The sequence below is a fragment of the Leuciscus leuciscus genome (genome assembly GCF_965113295.1).
Source record: "Leuciscus leuciscus genome assembly, chromosome: 4".
Classification (NCBI taxonomy): Eukaryota; Metazoa; Chordata; class Actinopteri; order Cypriniformes; family Leuciscidae; genus Leuciscus; species Leuciscus leuciscus.
In genome coordinates, this window is record NC_138728.1 from 28,562,162 (window position 1) to 28,589,811 (window position 27,650).

Here is a 27,650-nt window from a genome sequence, read left to right on the forward strand (position 1 = left end):
GTTTACCACAAGCTTTAATATACTCATAAATTGAAAAAAAAAACATTATATAACCCCATAGACCTCCAGGTTCTGATGTCATACCTGCACCACTCTATTGGTGGTTGTTGTCTTGTGTTTTCCCTTGTTTGTGTATTTAAGCCCTCATGTTTGCCATGTTTCCTGGTCGAGTATTGTTGTTTGTGTATTCTGATGTTAGTTAAGTCATATTCATGTTCGTTATGTTCTAAGTGTAGTTTAGTTCCAGTCATCGTCTTATTTTGTTCACTTTGGATTATACAAATAAACTGGTAATGGGTTCACCTCAACTCACCTTCAGTAGATTAATGTTACAACGTGGTATACACGCTTGCTCACAGTATATTTTACAAATGTACATATATTCTGTGATAGCATAAATAAAAGCGCTGTTGCATTTTTAATAACTTTTAAGTTATTTTGCTGTTTACTAACAATTATAAGCCATTTGATCGGTTATAGGCTCTTCAAAGAAGTTCAACCGGTACAACTTACACTTACTTATGGATCGTGTTTGTGTCGGAGAGTCCTTGTCTATGCAAGATCATTTATTCCATGCAAACTGATCACAGGGAAAAGCATGCAACACTCTCAAACTCTTACACCGCGGAAACAAACGCTCATTTAGACTGTTGAACATGTCTCTCAACTACTGTATGTATGATCTCTCAGTTTGAAGCATCTGTCATATGAAAGTGCATGTGCAGTCATGAATATTTATTATTTGTAGGACACAGTAACAAATAATTATTAGACACTAACACGTCACCGATGTACTAGAATGTTTTGCCATGTCACATTCTGTGAACTTTAAGCACTGTTATTGCAGTGGGACCAGTTTAACCACTGTTTGTTGAGGTGCAGTTACATTAAATCAGTTTGTGTTCCATTCCACATCCATTTTAATATATTCCACCACGCAGGTTATACATGGTCACAGTTAGATGCATAAGTGATTTTCTCTAGAAAGCAAAAAATTTATGTACAGTATGTATGTATTTATTTATGTTATTTTTTTGCCATCCCAATCCAATCACTGGGCCTTACCAGGCATACATTTAGAATACAAAGTCATGAAAAAAAAGAGCAGAGGATACACAGACAATAATAATTAACCTTGTTTATTGTATAGTAAAATATTTGTATACTATAAATGCATCAAACATTTTTTTTAAAGTGTTTAAAAATAAAACACCCCCGACCCATGGTATAAATGGTTTAAATAGTTTCTGCAACCAAACATGACGTTTTATTTTACAGAATCAACATAATTAGATGTGGTACACAGTTACTTTCAGGATTTTATTAGAAAACGGGTGACAGGAATTAAACTCTAATAACCTCTGACATTTTATATAAATTGCGTGTGTTTTCTGTGTTTATATATCGATGCATTCTTTTGTGATTTAGGAACAGGACTTTTATTTTGATATGGATTAATGACGTCAGGAGGCTGCGACGCGATCCTGCGTCTGTCATTCGGCTAAAGAAAGGTTTGTGTTTTTAAGTCCTTAAATCGTGCAATTTTATAATTTTTATAAGCGATGTAAAATGAATAGGTTGTTATTGAATGTAACATTGCAATGATTATTCTACCATAGCGTTTAAAACGCATCCACATAATGTGTAAAAGAAAAGGTGCGTCTCATTTCACTCCTTAAATCGTGAACCAGTTTACAGTAACCATGAATTCGGTCCTTTTAGCAAGTAGTGATGGGAAAGAGTAAATTAAAGCAATTGTTTCGCATGATGATTCACTGTTTAGAAGCGCTCGAATCATCGCACGGTGACGACATCTGCTGGTCAAAACAGTGTAACGAGACCACAAACAAAAACATGTGTAATGATAACTTTTACGAACCAGCAGCAAATATTTTCATTAAAATTGTATCTATTAACTGTAAATGCAAATGATTAAATATCAAATATAAATCATAAGTAAGTTTTGAGTTAATAAGGTCACCAAGGCTGTCACTCCAGTGCACTGAACGGAGCTGATTGAGAGACACACACAGATTTAATTTGGATTTATTTTTCTTTCTGTTATTTATTCTCACCTTAAATATAGCAGAGTATCCAAAAACACAGAAAAACAACTGGTGAAGCAACTGAGATCCACATAACATATGATTATAAAGATGGCGTTTATTAAAGAGGAGAGTGAAGACATCAGGATTGAAGAAGCATTCGGCGTAAAACATGAAGATACTGAGGAACAAACAGGTTGGTTTTCATTCTCAAAGCTGAACTCAGTCATTTGGTCCTTAATATGTCAACCTCTACAGCATCAAGTCAAAATTATTTGTATAGCACTTCACAATACACAGTTTACAACATAATACACATCAAGGGCGTAGCCATCATTTCAAAAGTGAGGGGGTCAGAATGTCAAGTGTTATACCAGTTTTTTTCTGACCTTTTGTCTAATTGACGGGTTATATTTTTAATCATAATCTTCTTGCTTAATTGGCTTATGCTATTTATGTAAGCGGGGTATTTTTCTACCCCAAATGACGTTTGCTGAAAAATCATTTCCCCCCTTCATCTAAATAGCATGAGACTTGATGTGGTGGTTGACATTTGCTAGCTCTACAAACAAACTAATCAATTGGAATGATATTTAGTTGTATGTTAGCGTGAAAAAAAGTCACACTTTGGATTTTTGGGGTCTTCAGAGACCCCATACAATAAAATGTGAAGTTATTTTTATTTATTTATAAAAACCTATTTTAAAATATATTTTTACATTTTATTTATACATTTTAAAAAATACCTAGAATCCTCCAACCAATACACAAATGCAAAGTAAAAACATGAATAAAGTGAGTGATATTACATTTGTTTAAAAAAACAAAAAACATGATGTTACAAATAACATTTTATTATCCAGGGTCAACAGCCTGAGTACATCCCAAACAAATAGCTTAGAAGGGTTAAAGCAAAAAAACAGAAAGAAAGAAAGATGTTCTGTACTGTATATTGCACATGGTGTTAGGTTATATGTTGTACTATATTGTTCACATATTTCAAATAGATTTTTGTATACGTTGTATTCAGTGATGGGAAGGTTGGAAATGTAATAGGTTACAGATTACAAGTTACCCTATTTAAAAAGTATTGTAACACTTTTTGTTAAAGTTACTTTAATAATTACTTTATTAAAAGTAGTGTAACTGATTACATTTGATTACTGTTCTAAATTTCTAACAAATGTCTAACAGTTTCTAACAGTCTGTGTTATTTATAGTCTACGTCGTTTCCAACTGTATTTGATTCGTTGCCAAGTACCCCCTGACCGACCGCCAATCATTTGAGATAGAAATAAAAGCTATGTCTATGATATTGTGATGTGCCATCATTATGAGATTTATTAAACAAATGAAAAACATTTGCAATAATAAACATTAGCAATAAACATTTGCAATAATAAACAACGTATCATTACCGATAACTGATCGTGCAGCTTAATTACCCCTTGACTGGCCCCAAACATGTTTGATAAAATAAACATATACAGTGTGTATATAGCCTATATGATGTGTATTACATTTTAGCTCAAAAACAATTGTAATAAAAGATAGGATCATAAGATGCGCAATATATCGGGAGACATGGTTTTTACCACTTAATGAAGTTTTGTTTTGTAAATTGTCAGACATGATTTTTACCACTTCATTAAAGGTGCCCTAGAATGGATTATTTTATTATTTTAGAATGTTTCCTGGGGTGCCCTTATAATGTTAGTATGTTTTTTAGATCAAAAGTTGTTATAATTTAGAAATAAAAGGCATATTTCCTAGCCTGATTTCATCCCCTGATTTGAACGCTCTGTTTGAAGGGGCGTGTCTGCTGTGAGACTTCAATGTAAACGGCCACTGCTGTGATTGGCTGACATGCTTGCATATGAAATCTGGCATTCGAGCTATCTGGAAACCTTTTACTATTACAGCTTTTATACGTTTTTACTATTACAGCTATCGGGATTAACAAATCATGAGAAGTTTTTTAAGTATTTAGATCTATTCCCATCACATAAAAGGTTGCAGTGATGACCATTGAGCAGATGACAGCCTGTTGATCGCGTGAATGAAGATCTTATCACTGCAACGCGATTTACTGATGCATAAACAGTGTTGAACGACTTTGAGAGAAAGATTATCTGTCTGAACTTGAACAATTACACATCAGAAATTCACATAACCCACTGGTTCTCCAGAGGCTCGGATGAAGGAGCTAAACAAATATTTTTGTGTTCATTTGTACATCCAAACACTGAGCAACTGCCATGCTTCGTTCGCTCGTTTGCAAGCCACGATGTCTCTCGAGGAAAAAACAATATCGCGCTGGATCTAGATAACACAGTGTAAATTATCGTTAATAAAATCACTACTTACCGCTTGCGGGAATATAACGTTAGTTGAAATCGCCCCCTTCGTCCGTTTGAGACGCCGAGAGAAGCCTGGCTGCTTGATATTGTTCCAGGTTAGAAAAACAGTCCGTGGTGAAATGGGCAGAGCAAACTAACAACTTCGAATTAAACTGTAGCGGTATCCGATTATAGATAGATAGATTAAAGATAGATCTGCCATTTTCCCTATGATCCTTCACCTGCAGAACTTCTGATGATTCGGCTGCGCAGTTTCGCCTGGCCTTGAACATGGGCTGGCATATGCAAATTTTTGGAGGCGTACATATTAATGATCCCGACTGTTGCGTCACAGTTGGTGTTATGTGGAGATTCGCCTGTTTTTCAGGGGTGTTTTTCAAAAACGAGATTTAAATAAGAAAGAGAAAACTATGGTGTTTGAGACTCACTTTATGTCATGTCCATGTACTGAACTCTTGTTATTTAACTATGCCAAGATAAATTCAATTTCACATTCTAGGGCACCTTTAAGTTTTGCTTTGTAGAAAGCCTTTCTTTAAAGCGAATTTCGTTTTGTACAAATTGTATATTAATTTTAATAAATGTTTCATCAACCAATTGCATGTATTCAATAAATAAAAATATAGCAGACAATATAATAACCGTGACATGGAGGCGCCGGTGCGCTGCGTTCACTTGCATTGCATTGCATTGTGAACTAGAGCGCATCTCATCGTAAATGAATGAAACTCAGCGTAGGCCTATGCCTCATACATTAGCATTAAATATCTTTGCTGCATCCTTTCTAGAACAGACAAGGGCTTTCTTGCGGCTCGCATCAGCAGAGCATTGTATCGTCCATAGACCGCAAAACAATCAGTGGATGGCGGGCGGGTGCGGCTTTGAAATTTGGTCAAAAAACTTTGGTGCGGATGAGGAGTTTTGTGATGCGGATGAAATAATACCTTAATTTAGGCGATCAAGTAGCTAATCAGTGTCTGCTCGTTTATTCAAACTAAGTTGTCCTATAACAGACAAACGTCGCAACCCGACGACGACGGTTATGTTACGAACGGTCACATTTGACTCACGTCATAACCGTCATCACCAATTCTGAAACCGGCACACCCCTATAAATAACCAGCTTTTTCAATTAAATTCAATTCAAATTTATTTGTATAGCGCTTTTCACAATACATATTGTCTCAAAGCAGCTTTACAGAAAGTGCATTTCAGAAATGTACATAAAAAAATACAGTTAGTTAATCATGCATTAATTTAGGGCATAACATATCGCCCGCGTCGAGTCGTCTCCTCACGGGCTTCGAGTCGTCTCTGCATGGGTGTTGGGGCATCTGAAGTTTCCATGAGAGGCTGAATACAAACTGGAGCTGACAAACTCTATTTACCTAGATAACAACAGAAAAGCAGATGGGAAATAATTAGCGTAGCTGCTGTTCATAATATTAATGCATTCAATCTGATTCAACTGTAGTATAAAAGGTAAGTATTATGTGAATGCTTGGCTAAAGAGATGCATCTTTAATCTAGTTTTAAACTGGGACAGCAAATCTGAGCCTCGAACAATATCAGGAAGGCCATTCCAGAGTTTAGGAGCTAAATGTGAAAATGCCCTCCCTCCTTTAGTGGTCTTAGATATCCTAGGAATGACCAGAAGCCTCGAATTTAGTGATCTTAAAGAGCGCGATGGATTGTAGGGCGATAGAAGTTCCGTTAAATACCCAGGAGCTAAACCATTTAGGGCTTTATAGGTCATTAGTAATACTTTGTAATTGATACGGAACTTAATAGGTAACCAGTGTAGAGATGATAGAATTGGTGTTATATGATCATATTTTCTTGACCTAGTAAGAACTCTAGCAGCTGCATTTTGGACTAACTGTAGCTTGTTTATTGAGGATGCAGGACAACCAGCTAAAAAAATAATTACAGTAATCTAGTCTCGAGGTCATGAATGCATGAACTAACTTTTCAGCATCAGAGACAGATAGCATATTACGTAGCTTAGCAATGTTTCTAAGGTGGAAAAAGGCTGTTCTTGTAACATATGAAATATGATTTTCGAAAGACAAGTTGCGATCTAGTATAACCCCCAGGTCTTTTATAAAGTAACAGGACATCCTTCTAAGTTGAAGTTGCATTGTAAGAGGTTTTGTGGGCAGTTTTTTGGACCCATAAGTAATACCTCCGTTTTATCTGAATTTAATAGCAGAAAATTACACGTCATCCAGTATTTTATATCTTTAACACACTCTGTCAATTTAGATAATTTATTGTTTTCATCCGGTCGTGATGAAATATATAATTGAGTGTCATCAGCATAACAGTGGAAATTAATTCCATGTTTTCTTATAATATTACCAAGCGGCAGCATATATATTGAGAATAGCAGAGGGCCTAACACAGATCCTTGCGGCACTCCATAGTTTACTGACGTTATCTTCGATTTTTCCCCATTTAAACAGACAAAATGGTAGCGGTCTGATAAGTACGATCTAAACCAGCTTAATGCCTGTCCATGAACACCAGTGTAGTTTTGTTGTCGATCTAAGAGTATTTTGTGATCTATAGTGTCGAACGCAGCGCTAAGATCGAGTAAAACTAGTATTGAGATACAGCCTTGGTCAGAAGCTAGAAGTAAATCATTTGTAATTTTAACGAGCGCAGTTTCTGTGCTATGATGCGGTCTGACTCTGAATCCTGACTGAAATTTTTCATAGATATCATTTTCTTGCAAGAAAGAGCACAATTGAGCGGACACAACTTTTTCTAGTATTTTAGACATAAATGGTAGATTTGAAATGGGTCTATAATTTGCTAGGTTATTATGATCTAATTGCGGTTTCTTAATAAGAGGTTTTATAACTGCCAACTTGAATATTCTCGGAACATGACCTAAAAATAAAGATGAGTTAATAATATTGAGAAGAGGCTCTTCCACTACAGGTAACACTTCTTTCAGTAGTTTAGTGGGTATTGGGTCTAATAAACATGTTGTTGGTTTAGATGCAATGATAAGTTTATTTAGCTCTTCCTGTCCTATAGTTGTAAACTATAGGTGTAGTTGTTCTTGAGGGGCGATAATTGAGGCTGAATCATAAGACACCATTAAAGATTGTACATTTACAATTGTGTTTCTGATGCTTTCTATTTTCTCAGTGAAGAAGTTCATGAAATCATTACTACTGAACTGTAACGGTATATTTTGCTCAGGTGATGTCTGTTTATTTGTTAGTCTAGCCACGGCGTTAAATAAAAACCTTGAATATTATATTATACCTTTTCAAAATAACAGTTGCAATGTGCAATTTTAACAAACTGTACAAATATTTAAAAATATTTGTGCTAAAAAGTGCAAAACAACATAACAACTGAAACAACAACAACTGAATTTTAACAAACACTATACAAACTATGATATGAAACCGAAATCGTGATTCTCAGATCCACGATCTGTGTCGCGGTGTGAGAAGGCAGAATCGCGACACACCCCTTCCCAGTTATCCTTCCCGTCCAGATCCAATGCTACCACATCTTTAAATGACTATTGGGCAATTCCAGCGTTATGGACGTGACATTTGCTGTCAAAACTTGAAATATAAATTCTCAAAAAACGCATTTAATACCAATATATTGAAACATCTGTTCTATACTCCCTTAATAAAGGAGTCCAGACATTAGAAAAATATTAGTCCACACATGTGTTTTACATTTAATATGAGGGAAATACACATGCGTTACAGACGTGACACAAAAAATCGTTAACTTTTAGGTGGCTAAATATTTTTTTTGTAATTCTATGAATTACACTGCGCAAACCAAAAGTAATACTACCCAGCAGATGAAGAAGGGTTGGCTCTCCACAGAACTTTTTACGAACTATTTTTCGTGTTCGCATTTATTAGGAAAAAACAATGTTACGGACGTGACAATTCTCCGTTACGGACGTGAGCGCTCTGAAAGCGGCACTAAAAGACTGCTTTAAAACTTTCACAGAGACCTCAAATAGGCATTTAAAATAACAAATATTAAGGATTGGCATATCAAGTAAAATATTATTCGATGATTGTTTGAAAATCGTCTCCCCCCAACATGTTCACTGGTAAGACGGCGTTCGCTCAAATCCCGCTCTGACATAAAATTTCTCTGTACTGTAGGCTATAGGCCTACGTGTTGTAGCCCAGTCATTAAAGAAAACGATTTAGTTTCATTTTTATGTTTAAATAAAAAAATAAAAATAAATTATTTCATCTATAGATGTTGATTATATGAAAAGTGAAAAGCATGAGTAAGATCATAAGATGCACAGTATATCGAGTGGGCAGACATGATTTTGACCACTTCATTTAGTTTGTTTTTGTAGAAAACCTTTCTTTAAAGTGAATTTCGTTTTGTCTTAATTTGAATCAATGTTTCATCAACCAATTGCCTGGATTTAATAAATAATAAATAAATATAGCAGGCAATATAATCTGGACACGGAGGCGCCGGCGCGTGAACTGGAGCTCGTCTCATAAATGAACCGAAACTCAGCGTATAAGCTACTTGCCTCACAGACCTGAGACATATAGAAAGCATGAAATGTGTACTTTTAAACAAAACAATTAAAAACGAAAGAAAACGGACTGCTCTCTGCTTCTGTAATCCATATGAAATGTGCATTTCTCTCTTCTGCATTCACTACTGCGAAGATCGCGAGTCAAGTATCGTCAACTTTATCTTTGACACAGAAAACACTTGTTTATTAATTAACAATTGAAATGTCTCCTTGCTATATTTGACATTCATAATCATTACTTTTGCCAGTTCTTTGTGACAGCTTTTAGGTGCGCTTTAGGTCCCTTACATGTTACATGAACGCGTCACCACTGCTCAATAGTTAATATTGTTCTTTGGTGTTCAGGTTATACAGGTTTTTCAAATGTTATTTAATAAAAATATATTGTTTTTGCTCTCAAAGTACCCCTCCCCCAAAACCCCCCCCGCATTTTTTATTGAATCTTGGGTCAAAAAAATTGTGGGTTTGGTGTATCGTTAAAGCCCTAGCTTATATAAAAAAAATTACGACGTAGTTAGGCTCAATCCCAATTCACCCCTTGGCCCTACCCCTCCGTTTTGCGCGTTCCCGTGAAGGGGTAGGGTTGTATCGATTCTCTTTTGGTTGGAGGGGTAGGGGTAGGGGGAAGGGCTAGATAGCCCTTGAAACGAAGATTTTTCGGGACCACACTTCAAACGAAGGGGTATGAGAAATGTACCTGCATTCACCTGCTAATCATTTTCTTTATGTCACATTATATCTTGTGTTCATATTTACGGTCATGTTCTTCAAAGAAACGGTTGCAAAAAAAATCGCTAAAGTTCGTTAACAATATGACGCGTGTAAAAAGCTAAAGTTTGAAGCGAAGTGGACGCACGAATGAGGCGAATTCGCGTCCACCGTACTAAACGCCTCATTCGCGCCGCAAGACCTCTAGACGCGCGTAAACGCGTCTTTACATTCAAATCACTCGCACCAGACGCTCTATTCGCGTTTGGTGTGAACGCAGCATTATGCGTCAAAGATATCATCATCTCCGTCGTATTCTGCGAACTTCAGAAGAAAAACGCAAAAAAATTGCTGTAACCCACGCAAGACTACAGCTGACGACGGCATCTTGGAAGTTTGTGATAAACATTGGCGCATCTCCTGTGACGTAGGCGCTAGCGACGACGTATAATGACATGTAACGGTGTAGTAGTGGTGTCCCATTTCTTAGGGGAATATTTTCACCCCTACACCTTGCCACTCTGTTTCAAGGGGTAAGGGGTAGGCGAAGGGGTATAAAATAGAATTGGGATTGGGCCTTAAGGCGGCAGGCGTGTGTTGCTTAGGCGGCCGCCTTAGTTTCAAAGTGCTGCGGGAAACCCTGAAAGCAGTCGGCTTTCAAATAGACACTGGATGATAAGACATGTCTCGATCTCCCACCACTAATAGAGTGTAATGAGATAATGAGCAGCAGATCTGAAATTCCCACTCCAGAGGTTGCTCTTGCTCATTCACACTTAAAACCTGTGGCACAGTTAATCCCGAAGCTAGATCCTGATGCTCAGATCTGAGTATTGCTGGGAAGAGACATAGAATGAATGAATGAATGAATGATCCTTGTACACAAAGTGAGACAGCAAATTAATGGGCCTCACAATGCACCCTTTGCACAGAGGTTGAATTTAGGTTGGGTGATTGTAGGTGATGTCTACATTGACAAAGCACACAAGCTAATGGTGAGTGTCTTTAAAACTAATATCCTGGAGAACGACCGCCCATCTCTTCTCACTTCATGCCAGAGACACATCAAAGTGAAAGAGACCCTTAAATGGGTTTGGAAGTTTTTTGTATTTCCTAGTTCGGAGAACAGACACAGTCTCTATGATGATATCTAGGTGAAAGTCTCTATGTGTTGGGATTTATCTGACCTCAGTGACGTGAGACAGCTAGCAGACGGTCGGTTTAGCCAGTCTGTCTGCTTCCTGACCTGAGCCCCAATTCATCATGTTTGAGCTCTAAGACTATGTGCCATATTACTAGAGAGAAGAGCTGCACCATCCCAGGAGGGATGAATACCATCTCTTTTCAAAAGGTCAGGTCTGCCCCAAGAACTTTTCCAATTGTCTGTGAATTCTATATTATTTTGCGGACACCACTTAGACAACCAGCCATTGAGTGAGGACAGTCTACTAAGTATCTCATCACTCCGGCGAACAGGAAGGGGGCCAGAGCAAATTACAGTGTCTGACATCGTACTTGCGAGTTCACGCACCTCTTTAACGTTCATTTTAGTGATCTCCGACTGGTGAAGTCGAACATCATTAGTGCCGACGTGAGTAATAATCTTAGAGAATTTACGATTAGCATTAGCCAGCACTTTGCTTTTATATCAGGCTCCCGGCAAACGTGACTATGGTGGCTGTTGGCTCTATTTTCCCGTCCCGATTATTAGAATCGCCAATAGCTCTTCAACAGGATTCTCAGTGGGTGTTTCACTGAGTGGGGAGAATCTATTTGTTATTGTAATCGGAATGGAAGAGCGGTGTTTTGTTCCATGACTACAGCGTATCACGGTCACCCAATTGCCCTGCTGCACGGGCTCTACAGCCAAAACCGAACAATGTACATAGTTCACTAAGCTAGTCGCATCCAAAGCAGTATCTAAAGCCCTTGCACTCTTACTATCCTCGATTAAAGTTTGGATGCGTGTCTCTAGTTCTGAAATCTTCTCTGTCAGCCTGACTATCTCCCTGCATTTATCACATGTAAATCCCTCAGTGCTGACAGAGAATGCTATACTAATTAAGTAGGTCACAGGTTTCAAGCAATATGGGAAAGAAAAAGGATCTCTCTGCTGCGGAAAGCGTCAATTAGTGCAATGCCTTGGACAAGGTATGAAAACATTAGATATTTCACGAACACTTAAGCGTGATCATCATACTGGGTTTGTGCAGATAAAGGCATAATGAGGAAGGTTACTGCCAGACAAATTCATCGGATTAAGAGAGCAGCTGCTAAAATGCCATTACAAAGCAGCAAACAGGTATTTGAAGCTGCTGGTGCCTCTGGATTCCCGCAAACCTCAAGGTTTAGGATCCTTCAGAGGCTTGCAGTTGTGCATAAACCTACTATACGGCCACCCCTAACCAATGCTCACAAGCAGAAACGGTTGCAGTTGGCCCAGAAATACACGAAGACTAATTTTCAAACATTCTTGTTTACTGATGAGTGCCGTGCAACCCTGGATGGTCCAGATGGATGGAATAGTGGAGGGTTGGTGGATGGCCACCATGTCCCAATAAGGCTGCAACGTCAGAAAGGAGGTGGCGGAGTCATGTTTTGGACCGGAATCATGCGGAGAGAGCTGGTAGGCCCCTTTAGGGTTCCTGAAGGTGTGAAAATGACCTCAGCAAAGTATATAGAGTTTCTGACTGACCACTTTCTTCCATGTAACAAAAAGAAAAAACTTACTTTCCGTAGCAAAATCATCTTCATGCATGACAATGCACCATCTCATGCTGCAAAGAATACCTCTGAAGACCCCCTGTGTCATTGGCTGCTATGGGCATAAAAGGAGAGAAACTCATGGTGTGGCCCCCATCCTCCCCTGACCTCAACCCTATTGAGAACCTTTGGAGCATCCTCAAGCAAAAGATCTATTAGGGTGGGAGGCAGTTCGCATCAAAACAGCAGCTCTGGGAGGCTATTCTGACATCCTGCAAAGAAATTCAAGCAGAAACCCTCTATAAACTCACAAGTTCAATGGATGCAAGAATTGTGAAGGTGATATCAAAGAAGGGGTCCTATGTTAACATGTAACTTGCCCTGTTAAGATTGTGTTTGATTGAAATAGCTTTTGATTTCAGTAAATATGACCTCCCAATACTGCAAATTCAACAAATGACCATTTTCAGTTCTTTACAATTAATAAAATGTTTTCAAACTCTGTTGGATTTGGAACAGTGCATTTTGAGTTTTTTATTTTTGAAAAACATACTGTTTTCGTTGGGTGGTTTGTTCAATGAAATTCGACTTATACCCTATCGGTTGGTGACTTGAAAATAGACATGTGCCGGTATTCGGTAATGCGATAAATCGCGGTAATGAATATGCACGATATTGTTATCGCGGGCACTTCAAAATACCGTGAAAAATAATAAATCAGAATTTATATTTATAGAACGCGCATTAGCTTATTTTCCATCAACCGCTTAAACAAACACTGCGTAGGCTATATGCTGCGTGAAACACGTGCGCACTCTGATGTAAACAATCCCCACATGTAGAATCACTGTGTGCATGCGGCGCAGTGGCACTCTAGTCTAATGTAAACAATCCTCACATGGAGAAGAAGCACGGCGGAAAGAGGGACGCTGCCGATGATTTATCCATAGACAGTAAAATAAAGGATTTATCTCCCTTCTAAAAGCGGGGCTGCCAACTCTACGCCTTCAGCGTGAGACTCATGCAATTTACACTTTTCACACGCTCTCGCGCCACACATCCATTTTCTCACGCAGAGAAAGCTCACGGAGCAAAGAGGACACTGACACCCGAGACCTGACAGACTAGACAGAGCAGGATACTTTTGATATGAAAAAAAATTATCAGCTTTATTTATTACGAAATTCAGACAATAAATACCGTTTTGACGCTTGTAAATGTGACGTGACCGATCGCTGTAGCACTTCAGTTCAAGTAAACCGATCATCTGTTACTTTTTATTTAAAGATACAGTACAACTTACCGAAAGGTATATGCCTCATACATAATATCGATCAATCAGTGTTTTTCAACCACGGGAAGAGGTCAATAAATCTGCAGGTGAACAATTATGTCACAGAACGTTACATTTACCTCAGGAAAGCCATTTAATGACCAACACGTTAGTTGACTAGAAAAAATAGCTAGAGGAGTATTTTGCTAAATATGTGCACTATATTACATTTGTATTATATTTTTACTTGTCATAATTGTTATTATAATGAAAACCAAATTATATTTAATTAAATTTTTAACCTTTAATAATACCAGCTGACAGGGCTCTCTGTATGTTTACAGCATTATGTGAGATATATTTTTTCTTGAGAAATATTAACATTTAGGCTATCTACTGTAGCCTACCTAGTATAAATCCAAATAGTAAATATTGAATCAAGATTGAAATCAAATCCCAAGAATTGAATTGAAATCGTGAAAATTGTGTAAAATTCTGTTTAGTTACCAAATGTTTTGACAATCATAATTACACCTATTGTGATGCAAGTTTTTTTTTTTTTCTACATCCCCTCCCAATCTATCCATTTCTCTTGAGCAATTAAAATATCGTGATAATACCGTATACCGTGATAAAAGCTCAATCAATTAATCGCAGCATGAAAATTTGATACCGGCACATGCCTACTTGAAAATTATACTGACTGTCATTTGCATCGACTATTTAGGAAAATCAGTGTAAAATATAATTTGCATAATAATTTGGAACGCGGTGTACATGTGACACGAAGTGCAAGTGACAATAACAGGAGAAGACATCACTCACCATGTTTGTTGACTGATCCTACTTACCACAGTTGTTTGATAGACTCGTAAAAGACATGAGTGTGCCAGAGAAAAAAATATGGTATATGGTAAGCACGGATGGCAGGTTAACAGGCTAGTGAGATACTAGCGTGTTGTGCTAGCGATAACGATTTAGATAAAAGCTAGCGATGTCAGATTAATGTGATAGGCAATATTAGACAATATCTAATATGTTGATGAGTAAGTTATATTTAGCAAAATAAACAAGGAATGATAGTAAATAAAGATTCAAAACAGAAAGCTATACGGAGCTTACAGACGCAAACCAGCAGCAAGGCAGACAGGAACAATCGATCCGTAGATAGGAGCAATCGATCAAGATCAGCTGCATGACTGCCCCCTACTGATCATGTCTTTCTTGTGGCAGGTAATCCCTTGTGTTCCTGCATGCTGCCACTAGATCTTGCAGGATCCCTTTGACCCACTGTCTCAGTGGCCACATCAATAGATTGAGATCATGCATCTTATGTTTAGAGGTTTTAACACAGATGTGTGTCCACAGTGTGTGTAAACAACCAGCCTATAATGGTAATTATCCACCCAATACTTTTTTATAATCCCCTTAAATCATAAACACTCTCTCCATACGAGTGATTCCAGATTTCCCCCTACTCTTATGTAAGGCCTCGTTTACACTGTCAGTGACTGCTGACACTGTAATGCGACTGTCTTGTAAACAGGTAGATCGGATTTTCTGAGGCATTAGGCAACGTCTAATGACGAGATAAAGTTTAAAGTTTAATGACGAGATAAACCCCGACGCGCATCTGCGAAGGGACGGATGGCCCGACGAAACGTTGTGTCGTCGTAGGAGAGGAATGTGGACAAACGTTGACACAACATATCAAAGGTTGGCTTTCTCTTCCTAAAATTTCGGACCCACTGCTCCTTGTTAAAGCCAATATTTAAAAACAATATGCTCCCACCAGTCCTGAGATCTCTCTCGCACACAATAACTGAAGCATGCGCAGGCTGCAATGATAGCACTTTTCATCCTCCTCCGCCTCAAAATCGTGGTGATGTTTGGCGGACTTCGCATATCGCAGAGCTAACATCAAGCATATTTCGTGTTCGTCCATCTGTGCAAGATAATTGAACCCTTTAAGCATGCGCAATGTTTCAGATAGTATGGCAAGTCTAAACACATGAATCGGATATGGGTCACAGTTATAAAAAAAAAAACGTGTTAACGGACGGTCAAAATAATAAGATAAAGGTAACAAATCACATTTGGGCATCAAGACCTGCAGTGTAAACAAGGCCTAAGAGTAGGGGAAGCTCCACCCATTGCTTCTCCCAATGGATCAATAGCAACTAGTGATTCAACTTCATATCCAGAACTACTATCCTACTTTATAGTGTGCGTGTTTGCAAAATCGCCTTTCAGAATGTTCTTATGTGGCTAAAGTTGCCATGGTCTCTCACTGTATTCACAGAGACCAGAGGCCCGTTCTTCGTACGTTGCTTAAAACATCCGAGATCAAATTACACATCCAAGATGATATCATCGTGCTAATCATGATCTGGCTAATTAGGTTCTTCGAACACACCTGCCGGATATGATTAGTATTATATGATTAGCTGGATTGAGTTATCTGAGATAATTGCGTGTTCATGCGCTGGTTTAAAAGGGGAAATGTATCGATAGTAGAAACATTGATCAGCAACGCTGCTATTGGCTGCTCAGCGTGGCCAAAGAGCGGGCTCAGTTTTTCTCCTCAGCAGAGCAAGAACTAACTAAACGAAGTTTATTCAGAATTTTAATGTTTAATCAAAACGCCAGGGAACACCTCAGTAGCAGACAATTTAAAGACAAGATACGAGTTAGTATCTTGAGGCCACGAGTTAGTATCTTGAGGCCACGAGTTAGTATCTTGAGGCCACGAGTTAGTATCTTGAGGCCACGAGTTAGTATCTTGAGGCCACGAGTTACTATCTTGAGGCCACGAGTTACTATCTTGAGGCCACGAGTTACTATCTTGAGGCCACGAGTTACTATCTTGAGGCCACGAGTTACTATCTTGAGGCCACGAGATACTATCTTGAGGCCACAAGATAGTTATAATAAATTTTTTTGACAAAGTGGGACTAGGGGGGCTCCGTAAACATGTCATAATCACCTATGAAAAAATGCAGTTCTGTTAGGATCAGCATAAGTGTATGTAATACAGTGAGCTTGATATTTAATTGTGGAACTTTCCTTACCACTTTCAAATAATGTGCATAAATGTGAATCTCTGAAAATTCTTAAGTCATGCACAGATCCTGCCCATTTTGCTTTCACATTTGTGATATGGAAGATTTTGGTCAACTGCCTCTTTTTTTATTTGATATAATATTACTAATCTGGAATATTAAGAATCACAATAGTAACTGGGCTGCTCATTTACATTGTGAACCCCCTTTCTGTTCACATAATCCCCTTCATTGAGGCCTTGATGGCAGTCTATGGTCTAGCCTATAGTCTATACCAATCACTTTAGTGAAGCCTGAGTGACATATACTGTAATCGGCATGGTCATGATTGCATGATCTTCATAAAAAATTATGATAGCCTAAAAAAAAAAAAACTGCTTTAAAAAAAAACTGCTTTACAACATTGGGTCTTAAGTGGCTTGGAAATGCCACTAAAAAGCCTCATATTAAACCTAAAAGCGCCAGGTAAACTCCCAATGACACGACAGACAGCATTTCCATCAAGTTATCCGCATCTCCAATAGTGTAAAGGAAAGAGCCACTCGCAAATAATCTTAGGCCAATGCAAACAGTTTGTGCTGTAGTTAAAGCCCGACTCCGACAAGTCGAAAATAAATGTACGTTTCCAACAAATTAATAATGTAAACGACAATCTCACGAGTCACGATAAAAAATATATATAAGTGCACTATCGCGCTGCGCTGAACTTCCCGTATCAGCTCCGCTTATGAAGCCGCAGTCTAATCCTGTTAACATGAAATAAGCCTGCTCCCGAGTAGGTTTAAGCTTGCGCACCTGTTGCTATGACAGCAAGTCTAGGATGAGCGTCGAAGAACCAAACAATCCAAGATCATGCCAAATCGCCAACAATCAAATCCAGCTAACTGAGTTAGCGACGTACGAAGAACGGGCCCCAGAGCTTATTTTTAACCTGAAAATGCTCACTGCCTGTACAATTCAGAGGCAAACTTTTATTACTTCTTAAAGCTAAAACTAATGACATAGCTCTGATCTCTGTGAATTCAGTCAGTTACAATAGTATCTTTAGCCACATTAGCCGTACAGCATGCTAACAAGCATATTCACAAAAAGCAATTTGCGTACATTCGCAAAAATATTGTGTGGTTTTGAATATGAAATTGGACAAACTGGAGAATTTTACTCGCTTTGTGAGGTTCTCTGCACTCCAGTTGTTTGTTGCAGGAGTATCAATCCAAACTAGCACAAGCTGTACAGGCTCTGCCCTCTTCTGAAAAGGGAGTGGGAAGCAGCAGCTCATTTGCATTTAAAGAGACAATCAAAATCAGTGTGTTTTTGCTTCCACCCAAATAGGGGTTTTCAAAACATCCTATAATAAAATGTTTTAGTTTTTTATTTTGAGCTAAAACTTAACAGACACATTCTGGGGACACCCAAGATCTTGTGAAAATGTGGCATAATAGGTCGATTTGATACTTTGGTTTTGGTTTAAAGGTGCTGTATGTAACTTTTTTACTCTACTAAAGCATAAAAATACCATAATATGTTTGCAGATATTTAGGAAACATGCTAAGTTCACATACTCATTTCTCTGAAAAAACACTTCTACAGCCAGTTATTTTACTTATTATTTTTACCCGTTCCGTGTTGTCTGTCGGTTTTTGTTTTGGTCTGTGTGATCTCGCCCACTGCCAGTTCACCCAATAGTATTTCAACACCCCGGGATGCCAGTTGGCAGGAAACACAGTGTCTGAGATAACAGCCTTGGAAACGAGCAAGCAAACTGAGTCAGAGATTGCAGATTCCACACAACCTAAAAAGCCTTGGTATCCATTAGGGGTGGAACGCATAGGCGTAGATTACGCGGGGGACGTGTCCCCCCCACTTTTTAGAAAATGTAAATTTGTCCCCCGCACTTTTTCATAGGGAAAGTGTTCACGACATGGTGAGGTTTTCGCAAGACAATGTGTAGTTATACATACAGATTTAAAATTCAAAGAGAAAAGATCGTCTATCTACACGTGACTTTCACGTTGCCATGGTAATCAGTCACTCGCGCTCGTGCATCACCACAGACGCCTATGCTCGCACCCGCACTGAATCCATCGTCGAAGGTCGAAATGAATTCAAAACGGCAAAAAACTATTCACTCTTTTTTCGCGAAAAAGTCAAGCACCGTAAGTTGTCATGTGGTATCCGAATTGGGTTGCTCATTGTCATTGATGAATAACTTTGCCTAATTTTCTTTATGAATAATTGAAGATTGAAGAATCTTAAAGAAATTGAAGATTTTCACTAACGTTATTGCACAAACGTGCAGCTTATTTTGATCTTTTTATTCGTAATGTCTTTTATTTTCACAGATATGTTATCAAAGCCCTTCAAATTATAATAAAGATTGTGATTGTTAATGCTGAATTTGGATTTTCATGCATTAGGCTAACAGCCAATCTAACTTATTTGCTTGAATCATGCAGCGTTGTAACATGTGTACATGATGTTTACCATATAATAAGGTAACACTTTACAATTATATTAAAAAAGTTTGTAGACAAACTTTAAGTTTTCTTTAAAAAGCTTAACCAGAAAGTTTGAAGAAGTTTTAAAAGCATTAAGTTTGAATGTTTTCAATATGAAAGACAGTTTTGGTTTAGTGAAACAGATAGATAGATAGATAGATAGATAGATAGATAGATAGATAGATAGATAGACGGATTGACAGACAGACAGACAGACAGACAGACAGATAGATAGATAGATAGATAGATAGATAGATAGATAGATAGATAGATTAACTAATGAAACCTTATTGTAAAGTGTTACCATTCAATATAAATGCAGTATGCAATTAATGTTCTGATTTAGGTCTTAATTTATAGGGTTCATTAATATTACTGCGCTAATTTAATGTTTTTTTTTTTTCTTCTGTGTTGTCAAGATTGATCAAGAAACAGGGAGCCTAGGGTTGTCAGGTCAGAAAGAGGATGACACACAACAAAAAGAAACTTCACAGGTGAAAAGTGATAGACTGGCTTTTAAAAACACCTGCTATTGCATTTTTTTATTGTATAAAATCTACAACAGGTGTTTGAAGTACCATATATAGACCAATCATAAAATTACCATTAGGAAAATATAGGAAACATAATTTAGGATTCAAATTATTGGTTATTGTTCAGCAGTGTACATAATTTCTTATGGATGTCACAATTCCCTGTATCTGCATATTTCAAACACTTCTTTATTGTCAATAGACAGAGCCAGAAGTTACTTTAGAGTTGAGAGGGAATGAAGCAGAAAGTTTCAAGAAGGCCTCAGAGGTGAGGGAAAACAAATGACTGGAATAAGTTAAGAAATTTTTTTTTTTTTTTTTTTTTTTAAATACACATTCATTATGTGTTTTATGTTGTCTACACTGTCTTGCATAGGCAAAACAAAGTAACTACACATTTTGTGACAAGTTATAACTATAAAATTGAGTCTTAGGATTTGGCTTAGATTTGGAGACATAAAACCATTTGTTGTTGTGTACCAGTGTGTTTATTGAATGTGTAAACGGAAATGAATATACAACATATTTAGCAACAGCACAGTCTGTGTTGAAATTCTTCTGATACCTTTTATTAATCAGACTAATTTGTACTTTTTTTATAGACAGGGCAGAGGGCATCAGACATGTTGACAGTTGTAGAAGGAGGTGGGTCTTCAGTACCTGTATTAAAACCTCACCAACCAGATCCCAAGACTATTGTGGGTCAGGTGCTTCGGGACAAAACTTAAAAATTTCAGGCTCAGTGGTACCACGATTTTGCATGGCTCCATTTTGAGCCTGGTATTGAGGGAGCTTTGTGCTTCTACTGCCACAAGGCCTTTAAAAACAAAACGTCTCAACTTGTCAAAAATACAGAAACCACATTTATCAGCTCTGGCTTTAAAAACTGGAAGAAGGCCAGAGAGAGATTTACATTACATGCTGGATCAGAATGTCACAAGACAGCCATAACAACACACATCTATGAATCAAGACCAGTAGATGTTCAGCTGTCCAATGTAAGGGCATCCCAGCAAGAGGAGGCAAGGAAATGCCTATTAAAGATAATCAGTGCTGTGCAGTTTCTGGCAAGACAAGGTTTATCTTTTAGAGGCCATGATGATGATGAGGGAAACTTTAATCAGCTTTTAAAATACAAGTCAGAAGATGACCCCAGCCTAAGCAAATGGTTGTCTCTCAAAACTGATTATACTTGTCCACAAATTCAAAATGAAATCATCAATCTATTCAGTAATTCTATAATTCGTGGAATTGCACAAAACATCAATTCACTTCCTAACTTGCAGTTTTGTGTCATCATGGATGGTACCCAAGACATATCAGGAAAGGAACAGGAATCAGTCTGTCTTAGATATGTTGATCACGATCTAATAGTCCATGAGGAATTTGTTGGCCTGTATGAAGTGTCTGTGACAACAGGAGATAACCTGGCAAAGGTCCTGAAGGATGTATTGCTTCGTCTTAACTTATCCATCACTGGGCTGAGAGGACAGGCTTATGATGGTGCTGCGAACATGGCAGGAAAGTATTCAGGGGCACAGGCCATCATCAAAGAGAGTCAGCCACTTGCACTATATGTCCACTGTGGTCCACACTGTGTAAATTTAATTACACAGCATGCGTGTACAGCATCTCCTGTTATCCGTGACTCTTTGCAGTGGGTTCATGAAGTGGGAGTTTTGTTTGGCCAATCTGTGAAAATTAAGTCAATTTTCCAGGATATTTCAAAGTCAGAGAGTGGATCTGTCAAAGCCATCAGACCTTTGTGTCCTACAAGGTGGACAGTGCGCACCTGTGCAATTCGTGCTGTTCTAAACCAGTATCAGCCGATGTTACTTGCTCTGGAGGAAATGGCGTGTGGTCATTCAGAGTCAGCTTGCAGGGCAAATGGTTTATTTGATAGATTTCAAAAAGGCAATGTTTTGCTTGGCCTTTTACTTGCCTTAGAAGTGACAGAAGAGCTGGAGTGTCTCAATGCTTCTCTTCAGAGCCGCACTCAGACAGTAGATGGAATGCTAGCTGCTGTCAACTGTGTGAAGGACACAATTGCAGAAAAAAGAACAGAGGATTCATTCCAAAGAGGATACAACAAAGCAACAGAAATGTGTAACTCCCTAAATCTGTCTCCAATAGAAATGCCCCGTGCTCGAAAGCCTCCGAAACGCCTGTCTGGTCAGGGTTCAGCACATGTACCAAGTTCCTCAGCAGACTACTTCAGGACAGAGTTTTTCAAGGTCTTGGATGTTGTCAATATGCAGTTTCAAGAAAGATTTGAGCAAGAGGGGCTGCTCACGATCAGTTCAATTGAAAAGGTACTGTTGACAGGAGAGTCTGATGCTGGTCTGTTGGAACAATATCCAGAATTGCACTGTGCTTCACTGAAGGTGCAATTAGCAATGTTCAAGTCCAAGTACGATTATCAGTCAACTACTGAGGCTGCAAACACTCTTCGGAATATGTTGCCAGAAGTCCGCCAACTCTTTGACCAAGTGGAAACACTTGTGAGGTTGCTCCTTGTTTGCCCTGTTTCTTCAGCAGAGGCTGAAAGAAGCTTCAGCTGTCTGCGAAGATTAAAAACCTGGCTCCGAAGCACAATGACACAGTCTCGTCTTAACAATGTTGCTGTGTGTCACATCCACAGTGACAAACTGGACAGTATAGATAGGGAGATGATTGCTCAGCAATTCATAGATGGAAATCAACGTCGCAGAAACACTTTTGGCAGTTTCAAGTAGCTTAAAATGCTGAGATATATATATGTTAACTCTGTATGAATAATCTGCTGCTTTTGAAAAAAACAAGCCTAAAAGGAAAAGCATAAATGTGAATGAACACTAACTGTTTATTGTATCTTATTGTTCTACTAATTTAAGGTCTCCTTACTGTGACATGTTTGTCATTTGAGTTCAATACATATCTGCAAATGTGTGGTTTGAGTGATTTTTTTTATTTCCTTCCTGAAATGTGGACTAGAATAAAGTAGAGTGTGAATGTGAAAGTATCCATTACTGTGTGCCATTCACATACAAAACAACGTACACAAAAAAAACTATTTAAAATATGTGAACAATATAGTAAAATATACAATACCATGTGCAATATAGATTACAAAACATCTGTATTCCTTTTTTTCTTTCCGTTTTATTGCTTTAAACATGAATAGCATATTAAGCCAATTAAGCAATAACCTGTCTACAAAGACCTGAAAAAAAAAAAAAAACTGGTATAATGCTTGACATTCTGTCCCCCTCACTTCTGAAATGATGGCTACGCCCCTGGTGGAACGGTACATGTATTCGTATTGAACTGAAACGGTACGGGCGTCACGGTTCGGTGCATGAATATACACGGAGAATACACGGTATAAAAATAAATAAAACTCGCGTACAAATTAATTAATGTAATGCGGAACTACTGTTTGATACACGGGTTCTTTAGGGACACCTAATCTGTAGCCCCGCCTTAGCTCTGAAGCTCTGTGGCTATAATGAACAGGCTGCGATGTCAAGATTGCAATGCTGGAATATGTTGTGTGTGTGTGTGTGTGTGTGTGTGCGTGCGTGTGTGTGAGAGAGAGAGAGGCGCGGGCGCGATCAAACAGTGGAAATATAAAAACATACTCCGTCATTTTGTTCATACAGGACATCATTCAAACTGCAAAGTGTTTACTTATATTTGTCTACACTCGCAATAAAACACAACATTGTTTTTAATAGTAGTAGTATTTTATACAGAAATAAATGATTTATAATTAAGATGAGAATAAAGTTAGTGTTCATTAAAATTTTAAGGAAAACAAATACATTGATCTGAAATAAATTTTAAATTCATTCAGGTACAATTACCAAACATATCTCAAGGTCTTTTTGTATTTTTATTAATTTAATTAATAAACGAATTATATGAAACTATTGTCAATGCACTACAAATAAACTGGTTCTATGCCTTTGCTTTATTAATAAAACTTATTTAAGTTTGCAAACTTTGTTTCAAAGGCCTGGAAAAGAAGGCAAGCTAGTTTGTTTAATTAGATTTAATTCTGTTCTGTGTAGGATTATGGGTTGATATGGGTGGTTATTGGAATAAATGAGAATACACATGTATATGATTACATACGTGCATGTATCTGAATACATACTATTACTATTATTATTTCGTTTCTAATGCTTGTCTTTATTTTGGAGCAATGTGTTCGATGTACTCTGGACCTGTCTATCTTGTATTATCTATTTTGTATATTAATCCTCTTATTTATGCTTACTAATGTTGGTGTCTTGTAAGTCCATGCGGGCTGGGCATAATCATACGCATGACACAATAATAAAGCTTCATTCATTCATATTTAAAAAATACAAGGCTTAAGACATCTATTTTCCTTTGGTGGTACAGCCTGAGACATGCACAATAAAAAAAAATGCCTTCTACATTTTTGTTTTGCTTTTCCTTCCATTGTACTGAACTCGTACCGAACCGTGATGTCTGAACCGAGGTATGAACCGAACCGTGACTTCTGTGTACCGTTCCACCCCTAGTATCCATCTAAAAATCTCAATGAACAAGAGCATATTAAAACGCGGATAAATCAACTCATCAACTGACTCCGCTTGTAAAAAAAATAAAAAAATAAAAAAAATCTCCTCGGCTTTCATTGTCAATTGCGCTCATTCCTGTTGCGTGTTCTCAAACTGGTAACCCGCGTGAGCATCGAGTCTGAGGAGGAGGGGGCGGGGGAAGCAACAATCTCTGATACTTTGAATTTGGACTGCAGTACCTATCTCGACCACTAGCTGTCATTCTTACAGCACCTTTAATTTAAAAGAAGAAAATGACTGGCCATCCCATCTTTTATATCATTAATAACTCTGCTTTTCTGCGTGTATACATATTAACTGAGGGACATTATCATTAGATTTCACTGATATGACAATGATACTCAGAATTATACTTCCTTACAACCTGACAAAACTTCACAACTTTAAGTTTGCAGAGGACTTAATACTGAGCCCTGTGGCACCCCATACTTGTGTTGATGAAATGGTGAAAATGTTTTCATTTATCAAAAGATTTCATGTTCTCCAAAGATCTAATAGCACTAGAAGAGGCTTTGATGCTTCATGTTGGTTTTGATGCTTTAATGCTTTCAGGTCGGTTTGATGTACAGTATGTGTCTTTGTGTTAATAAACTGGTTAACTTGTATTTGTCATTGCTTTTTTATGGTTTTAGGCTTAATGGCACTGAAAGAGGAGTGTCAAGAACTGGATGAAATGGAAGAGACAAATCAGTATGAAAAACATGATGATTTCATGACTGGAGAAAAATCCACACAGACTGAAAAGTCTTCCCCACAAAAAGGATCTCAGAAGACCGAATCCAACAGTTATTTCACCTGCCGTCAGTGCGAAAAGAGTTTCAATCAAAAACAAAATCTTGAAGTCCACATGAGAATTCACACTGGAGAGAAGCCTTTCACCTGCCAGCAGTGTGGAAAAAGTTTCACTCAAAAACAAAACCTTAAAGTACACATGAGAGTTCACACTGGAGAGAAGCCTTACACCTGCCAAGAGTGTGGACAGAGTTTTACACATAAAGGAAACCTTAATACCCACATGAGAAGTCACACTGGAGAGAGCTATTTCACCTGCCAGCTGTGTGGGAAGAGCTTCTCACGGAAAGAAAGTCTTCAGACTCACATGAGAATTCACACAGGAGAGAAGCCGTTCACATGTGGTCAGTGTGGAAAGAGTTTCAGATGTAAAGTAAACCTTAATTGCCACATGAGGATTCACTCAAGAGAGAAAAGTTTTATATGTCATCAGTGTGGAATGAGTTTCACAGAAAGCAATCACCTTAAGAATCATGTAGTAACTCACATCGGAGAGAAGCCTTTCATGTGCCATCACTGTGGAAAGACTTGCTCAAACAAGGCAATCCTTGAGGTTCACATAAGAGTTCACACTGGAGAAAGACCTTATATTTGTCCTCAGTGTGGAAAGAGTTTCACGCTTAAAGGAAACCTTAACATTCACATGAGGCTTCACACTGGAGAGAGGCCTTTCACTTGTCTTCAGTGTGAAACGAGTTTCACATTTCACACAGACCTGAAACGTCATTTGCAAACTCATTCTGAAAAGAAATTGTAGTGTTCCTCAGTGTGGATTCCTCAGGTTTACAAAAAAGAGCATTCACTCTGGAAGAATACTATTTAATTTTGATCAGTATAATAAAAAATGGTCATCAAAATTATAGATAGACCTGAAATGTCATGAAGATGTGAGACCTTCTTTATGTGGAACTTTATTGGTAATTTAAAATGGCAACAAAAATGCTGAATTGTTGTTAAAATAATTTAGATTGTATAAAGGTGTAACTCATATATTTTATTTTATATTTGATTATTTAATACAACGAAAACAACATACTGAATAAATTACCTTCCCTATTGCCGTGAAATTCCACAACGTAAATTAATATATAAAAAAAGTATATAGACACACGTTATATTGCAGTCATCTGCTAAAATGCTTTAACTATGGTGCTAGAATTGACTCTCATAAATTATGAATATTAATAAATGCACAAGGTAATTCACATTCATCACTAATAGCTCATATTTGCAAACAGCAATTCACACATTCAGAACCTACACTGTCTCTACACCGGACATGAGTGGCAAGAGCAAAAGACAATAGAACCCTTTATTATTAGTGATGCTGCGCTTGCACTGCATGTGGCGTGATACGACACAACAAATCCCTGACAGTAAACTGATGCTTTTTGAATGTTTCTGCATGTACAGTCTGATTGTTGAATCTGCATTTGAAAATCCTCACGTGTATGAATAACCTTGTATTTGTACAATTTTAGACTTTCTTGACAGGGCTCAATTTGTATGTGGGTCTGTCCAGGGCTGTGTTTTCCCAAAAGCATCGTAAGTCTAAGTTGATCGTAGAACAACTACAATCAGTGGTCTCTACAACCAAATTAGTATTACAATGCTTTTGAGAAACGCAGCCCAGAGCTGTTAAAAAAGAGTTGCAACAACCTTTGATCTGACCACCACACTGTTACCCAGTATATGTGGCTCTCAATAGTTCCAAACAAAGCCGTGCTGTCCACCTGTTTGAATGGATTTAAGCAGGACAGACCGCAGCAGCGACTTTCAGTCAAAATTAAAAGGATAATTCACCCAAAAATGTAATAAATGTCATAAATTACTCACCCTCATGTCATTCTAAAACTGTAAGACTTTCGTTCATCTTCAAAATGCAAATTAAGATATTTTAAATTAAATCTGAGAGATTTCTGTCCCTCCATTGACACTCCATGCAACTACAACTTTGTTGCTTCAAAAAGTTAATAAAGATATCGTAAAACGAATCTATATAAATTGAGTGGTTTTGTTCAAATTTTCTGAAGAGACTTTATATGATGACTAGATGACTGCTTAATTTAGGCTTTTATTCACATATAAACATTGATCAGCGAACATAAGCTCAACCGTACTTGCTTGAACCACGAGAACAAACCTCATTGGTTCTTGCAGAAACTCAAACGGGCTGCGTAACACATGAGTATATCAACCTTATTGGTTCTTGCAAGTCAAGCAAACATGCTTGAGCTTTTGTTTATCAAATCTGATGTGAATGTTGAGGAATGTTTCTATGTGAATAAAAGCCTAAATTACATGTGTTCAGCGTATAGAGTGATCATGTCTCTTCAGAAAACTAAATCGCTTGATTCATATGGATTAGTTTGATCTGTTTCAAAGATGAACAGAAGTCTTACGCGTTTGGAACAACATGATGGTGAGTAAATGATGACAGAATTTGTTTGGGGTGTGAACTAACTCTCATGCACAATGTGAATTTATTCCATTTACTACATTTATAGTAGAATTTATTTCTGGGGA

General features: G+C 37.8%; 1 protein-coding gene across 2 annotated transcripts; it reads left to right on the forward strand.

The window, feature by feature from the left end:
* Window positions 1-1,462: 1,462 nt before the first annotated feature.
* LOC309497675 (uncharacterized protein) lies at window positions 1,463-27,328 on the forward strand. 2 transcript variants are annotated; one of them, XM_082167995.1, is made up of 3 exons: window positions 1,463-1,511; window positions 2,087-2,241; window positions 24,965-27,328. In XM_082167995.1, exons 2-3 carry the CDS (start codon window positions 2,145-2,147, stop codon window positions 25,879-25,881), a joined length of 1,014 nt encoding a protein of 337 aa, XP_082024121.1. In that variant the 5' UTR covers window positions 1,463-1,511; window positions 2,087-2,144; the 3' UTR covers window positions 25,882-27,328. The 2 variants fall into 2 exon arrangements, with proteins under 2 accessions (XP_082024121.1, XP_082024122.1); XM_082167996.1 differs by having other exon boundaries at window positions 1,470-1,511; window positions 2,090-2,241.
* Window positions 27,329-27,650: the final 322 nt, after the last annotated feature.

Coding starts and splice junctions, on each gene's coding strand:
- LOC309497675 (XM_082167995.1), top strand. CDS start 2,145: ATGATTATAAAGATGGCGTTTATTAAAGAGGAGAGTGAAGACATCAGG. Junction 2,242..24,964: donor AGATACTGAGGAACAAACAG/GTTGGTTTTCAT, acceptor TTATGGTTTTAG/GCTTAATGGCACTGAAAGAG.